The 6,161-nt window shown below is 55.5% G+C and overlaps 1 protein-coding gene across 1 annotated transcript in view; it reads left to right on the top strand.

Annotated features, from left to right (window-relative positions):
• The window catches only part of SARDH (sarcosine dehydrogenase), a gene marked incomplete at its 5' end in the record, with an annotated part of 24,946 nt that overhangs the window by 16,753 nt on the left and 2,032 nt on the right, over positions 1–6,161 (top strand). Inside the window, 4 exon segments of the mRNA XM_010139208.1 lie at positions 326–419; positions 4,889–5,051; positions 5,385–5,553; positions 5,994–6,129. Of these exon segments, the coding sequence (XP_010137510.1) occupies positions 326–419; positions 4,889–5,051; positions 5,385–5,553; positions 5,994–6,129 (562 nt within the window).

Here is a 6,161-nt window from a genome sequence, read left to right as displayed (position 1 = left end):
CCCCTCCCCGAACCCTGGCCACGGAGGGATGGATGGATGGATGGAGGGATGCCAGAGATGCAGGCCAGGTCCCTGTGCTGGGCAGGGGTACATGTGATCCCCACAGCTCCAGGCAGCGGTCTAGCTGGAGCGGTGTTGCATTTGCTGGGAAATTGGCACTTCTTTCGAGGCCCTGACAGCACAGCATACCACCCGCATCAGCTCCCCTTCCGAGGGAGAGCTCTCTCTTGCCAACAAGACAAGAAGGCAAGTTTTAGTAATAACCTTCAAAGCATGCTGGTTATCTCCGTCCCTTCACCAAAGCCATTTTGCTCTCTCCTCACAGCCGCGTCGTCCTCCAAGAAGTGCTCGACACCGACCTCAGCAACGAAGCCTTCCCCTTCTCCACCCACAAACTGGCCACGGCCGCAGGATGCACGGTAGGACAGGGCCGTCCCTCCAGCTGCCAAGGAGGTCTGTTCCCTGGGGTGACCACCTGCCAGCCTGCGCAGCTGAGCATCCTCTGCCAGGGAACCCCTCTGCCTCCCCATGGCTGCAGTGGGCGGCCGGCAGGTTTTGTTGTTTCGAGCGGTTTTTTTGTTGGACAAGACCAAAAACTGGGGTGTTTTCCTCCCCATTTGCTTACCGAGTGCCAAGCTGCTCTCCCAGCCCCCTCGGCAGTGTCATAGCCCAGACTGAGCTTGGGGAAGGGGCATAGTCTCTTATGGCTTTACAGCGCTGTCAGAGGAGCAAGAGTCACCTCTCCCAGATTAGGGGAGAGCACTGGTGATAAAGAGATTTATTTGACATTCTAGATCCCCTCCTTTTTCTCCTACTCATAGGGATGCTTTAATGTGAAGCATGTCAAGTACTGGCCGTAAGGGCTGGGCAGCCTGCGGAGCTGCTGTTTTTGATCACAGGAGAAGTCTGACAACCTTAAGCTTTCTGTCCCAGTGCAGATCATCCCGCATTTGCCCAGACTTCAGGGCTCACGTCAGCGGTTATGCAAGAAAAACGCAGAAATGGTGACGCTCTGTGCTAACACCTTGGGCTGATCCCCTCAGTGTCGGAGCAAGGGGACAAGAAACCCTTTGCGGTGATGGTGGAAGCCAGCATTGCTGCCTGGCTTGGCTGCCTGGTGGGGAGTCATGGGTGGGCGGTGCTGGCCGGCTCCTGCACCCAGCTCCTGCAATCCATCACCTGGGGAGGGGAAGGTCAGTGTGGTCTGAAGTTATCCCTGGGGAAAAGGGTGATGGCAGTTCTTTGGGGAGTTTTGTCATGTGTGAAGCTGCTTGAAACACCCTAAACACAAGAGTTGGTGACTGTGAAGTGTTGTTTTCTCACAAGAAAAACATGGTGGGGAAAGCTGCTGCTGGCAAGTTTTGGTGTCAGGGAGAAGCTTTGGCAAGGTTAGCCTGAAAAGCTCTGCCTCGGTTTCCTGTTGATATTTAACCTCATAGGAAATATTCCTTCTGTTGCAAACACACCCCTTTGGAAGAGAGGGTTGAATTTGGACTCCATCCTTCCCGTGGGAAATCGGGGCAAGGAGCGGTCCCAGGGCATGCCGCTGCTGCTGGAGGGACCATGCCGAGCATTTGCTCTGGCTCTTGGGACAGCGATAGGAGACGAAGGGGCTGAGGGTGCAGTGGCAAATCTTGTAAAAGGCAGCAGGAAAACAGGGAGCTGGAGGCAGGCTGGATATTAGTGAAATTGGGTTAAGCTGCACGCGGTCGTTTTTCATTCAGCATTAAAGTGGCTTTAATTCGAATGCAGCTGGCTGCTGAAGGGATTGCTGCTAAATCAAATTAAGGCTTCTTGATTTGCCATCAAGAGCCTAGCCAGGGCGGTGTAACTCGGGCACGGATTTTGCCCAAATCCTCCAACCCATCACGATTCTGGGTGCCGAAAACCCACAGCGTGTCCAGTGTCCCTTGAGCAGGACAGTGGCACAGGGGACCCAAAAGCCAATCCATTGTGGCAGATTGTCCAACATGTGGCATTTCAGTCACCACCAGTGAGTTATAACCTTCCCTGTGTCCTCCCTTGTCAGCCCTGTGGCAGATTGATAACATCTCGTAATAATCAACTCATCCCTTGGGAAAGGTGTATAGATGTTCCCGTCTCCAAGGGCTGATCAGCTTATTTGCATTTCACTTCAGGTTTACAAGAAAATCATCCAGTCCTGTGTGGAAGAAATAGCTTGGAGCAATTTTGTGGCTTCTTTTGGATGTAAATGCCCTTAGGTGTAAATGTCTGCTGGAAAGCAGCTGCCCGAGGTGTGCGTGAGGGCTTTGGGCTGGGGGAGGCTGCCGGGGCCGCCCTTCAGGAGGTCTCCATCAGGCCCCCAAGACAATGAGCACGGGGGACTCCATCCCACGCTGAAATTAGAGCAGGAGGGTTTCTCAGGTCTGATGCTCGCTGATATTATCGCCTTCCAGGAGGATTAAACTGAACCCAACATCTTTAAAAAGTTATCGCTGAGTTTTTCTTGCATTAACTCAGTAGTTGAACAAAATCAGCTGCGGTGAAAGGAGGGTTCCAGCAGAGTTAATGACTCTGGAAATTACCAATTGGTTTGTGAGTTTATATATAGCATCTCTCATTCTACTGAAAAGCAGAGAAAGGTCCCCTTTGAATTTCACTGCTGGATACGGGGTAAGGTTCAGGTTTTCATTTTCTAGAATACTTAAAATGCTTTTGAATTGCTGCTCAAAGACCTGGGAATTGATGCTATTTCACAGCTCCAGTTGATAACTAACAGAAAAACCTGTTCCTAGGGGAATGCAGCAGAAAGCCGGCAGGAGCGGCTGAGCCCAGCCCTCGACATCGCCATGGCTCCGGGACGGGATGCGCACCCCTGCCTGGGTACACACTCGTGGGTGCAACCCCTGTCCCTGCCTGTGCAGAGCCAACAGCTGGCACCCCAGTTTTCCCAAGGATCCCCGTTTGCTGTGGCACTCTGCGCTGCCTCACCGCTCTTGCCGGGATGCTCGCTCCCCTGGAGCAGTGGTGGTTTGAGGAGAAGTTTCTCCCCGGAGTAACTTGCTCCTGGCAGTAAAGCACACTTTGGCTGTGGTGCTGAGTCGCAAGCAGGGTTAATGAGCTGGGAACTTGCCTGTCAGTCCCCAGCTCATCTGCCCCGATGAAGATGGTAGCTGGCTGCAGCAGCTTGATCTCTGGCTGTTTCCTAATTAGATGACTCCTTTGGGTGGAAACGACAAGCTTCTCCGCACTCCTTGTGTCTGTGCACCCAAAAAAGGACTTGCCAGCTGTTGTGCCTCACTGAGGGGCTGTGGGGACCAAAAGAAGGGTGGCTGCCCAGCACGAGGAGGGCAGCATTCCTCACAAGGAAGATACCTTGTGAGGAGTCTCGAAATACATTCCTGATACCTCTGGTGTTCCTCTCTCCATTTCACTTCTCTTGTAAAGCTCAAGGCATCTTAAAAGCTGAGGACATGATTTTTACAGTGCTGGTAGAGCACAGGGGTGCTGGGGGAAGGAAGGATGGGCTTGGGTTCTCAGCTGTTGCCCACTGGCCATCCTCCCAGCATCTCTTTGGTACTTCTGGTGTCTGTCACTGCCTGTTTTGGGCAGTGGCTGCTGTTGTCTCCTGTTGTTTATACCTGGGATTAGAGAACACAGCTGAGACCCAGCTCCTGGTTGTAGTGAGAGCTCAGGAAATGGGAAGAGGCAGCTTCTGCCTCAAAGACATCCAGAGCCAGCAAGACAGCCCCAAAGCTGCGAAGCGTGCCTGGCCAACAGAACCAGCCTGGAACCTTCTTCCTAGCTGGAAACTGCTTTATTCAGACTGCAGATCACAGACTGGCCTGAAAGCCTTGAGTTAATCTCCCTCCCAAAGCGAGGTAGATGTGCATCTACTGAAGGGATGAACCAGAGGGGGGTTTTGTGGGGGAGGAGGTAGAGAAATCCAAAGGAATGGAGCAGAGGGAAATGCAGCTCAGACTCAAGGGGTGTCTCCAGGGAAGGTGCCTGAGCTGGGGTGGCCCCAGACAGCCTGGAAAGCTTTGGGAATGCGGACCGGGTCTGTAGGGACAATGGGAGGATCAGGCAAGCCCGCCTGGGCGAGAAGCTGGGGGGAATGGGCAGGGCAGTCCCAGCACAGCTGGGAGGGCTGTGCCCCTGGGAGCGCAGGCAGGGAGGGAGGGAGATCTCCAAGGACAAGCCTTCCCTAGAGAAGCACAGTCTCCTGTGCTGATCTGCTCATTCCTCTTTGGAGCTTCATGCATTCGATGTGGAGCTAATTTGGCAGCAGAGAGTAATGCTCTGGGGCACAACATCAGCTGGGGGAAACCTGAGCATCTCCTGGGGTGAGTGGGGCATGGATTGGGATGATGGGCTCAGCTCCTGCCTGGAAGCGTAGGGCCTCTGGGAGCCTCTACTGTAGGAGCACCATCCCAACTGGGGGACATCCCTGGGGGACAGCAGCTATGAGGTGCCCCAAAGCAGGACGGTCCTGCTGGGGACTGACTTCCCTGTCTGATGGGCTGATCTGGGGAGATGTGCAGCTAGGGGTGCCTGTGGGCTTTCTTCTGGAGTTGAGGGATCAGCAGAGGGAGACAAAAGCCCAACTGGAGTCTGAGCATCATGTCTAACCCTGGAACAGCCCTGGGATCAGTGGCCAGAGGATGCTGAACGCAGCCACCTCTGCCTGCTGGCCATCCCTCCAGGATGCTGACAGTAGCTGGGTTTGAGGTGCCAAGCTTAGGCTGTCCAGAGATGAGAAATTCTGTCTGACCATGGCTTCCTGCACCAGGGAGAGCAAAGAAATGCCTTCCATCAAAGCAGGATGTTTGCACAAGGTTCCCTCACCATGGTGGCATGTGGCTCTGCAACTTCTGTGCTGCACAGCCCAGCTCCACAGTGGTGTTTGGCCTCTTGCGTTTCACAGGTCCGCGCCATGAGGTTGTCGTTCGTCGGTGAGATGGGCTGGGAGCTACACGTGCCCAGGGCGGACTGCGTGAAGGTTTACCAGGCGGTGATGCAGGCGGGTGCCCGGCATGGCATTACCAATGCCGGCTACAGAGCCATCGACAGCCTGAGCATCGAGAAAGGTTTCTTCCTTTCCTTACAGCAGCGCTTGTTGCTTTGCCTCCATCAGGGAACCGGGCCGGATGAGTTTTTCCCAGCTTCAAGGGAGGGTTAATGTAACTGGAGGTCTGGCAGTTACTGGCAGAGATACTACTGGTCCCAGTAATCCTTGCTGAGACTTCTCCAATAGGGGATCCTGCTAAGGGTGTTTTGTCCAGGGCCAAGTGAATCAGGGGCAGCAGGGGTGTCCAGGAGGCAGGGGTGTCCAGGAGGCAGGGGTGATGTGTTGGTCTCTGGATGCTGCTCACCCTGCTGTGGTAGGGCGAGGCTGGGTGACCCACACTTGCTCTCTGCAGGGTACCGGCACTGGCACGCAGACCTGCGCCTCGACGATACCCCGCTGGAAGCAGGCTTGGCCTTCACCTGCAAGCTCAAGTCCAGCATCCCCTTCCTGGGCCGGGAGGCTGTGGAGGCTCAGAAAGCCAAGGGCATCTTCCGACGCCTCGTCTGCTTCACCACCGAGGAGTGAGTACCACTGCCAGGCTCTGCTTGGCGCCCAACGCCAGCGGCTGCCCTGGGACGAGCACCCTCAGCCACCCCCACCCACCCGGGGAGGCGTGTGGAGCTGGGTTGCAAGCCGGCTCAGCTGTTTTCCATGCTCTAATTCCGTTTCTAATTCAAATCCCACCACAAAGTCACTGCTGGGTGTTTAATGGGAAGCGGTGAAACAGGGAGTGGGGTTATCTTGTTTTGCCCAGAGCAGCGGGAGGGTTTGCAAATCGGGCTGGAGGGGCTTTGTCAGCGCCTGGGATTGGGGCTGGGAGATTAATGAACCTGTGAGAGCGGGAGCCTCACTGTGTGGGCTGGCCTGGGGCAGAGCCGGGGTCTGGTTCCCCTGAGCCCCTCTGCCCTGTGGCGTCCTGAAGCGGGGCTTGGCTGACGGCAGCTCTGCCTTCGCCTCACAGGAAGGTGCCGATGTTTGGTCTGGAGGCCGTCTGGCGGGACGGCAAGGTGGTTGGCCACATCCGTCGGGCAGACTTTGGATTTGCCATCGACAAAACCATCGCCTACGGCTAAATCCGTGACCCCGCCGGGGGCCCGGTGAGTACAGAACCCCGCCCCCGCCGGGTCCC

The sequence above is a fragment of the Buceros rhinoceros genome, unplaced genomic scaffold (assembly GCF_000710305.1).
Source record: "Buceros rhinoceros silvestris isolate BGI_N320 unplaced genomic scaffold, ASM71030v1 scaffold1417, whole genome shotgun sequence".
Classification (NCBI taxonomy): Eukaryota; Metazoa; Chordata; class Aves; order Bucerotiformes; family Bucerotidae; genus Buceros; species Buceros rhinoceros.
The sequence above is the reverse complement of the archived record's forward strand: the minus strand, read 5'-3'. Positions and strand labels throughout refer to the sequence as shown.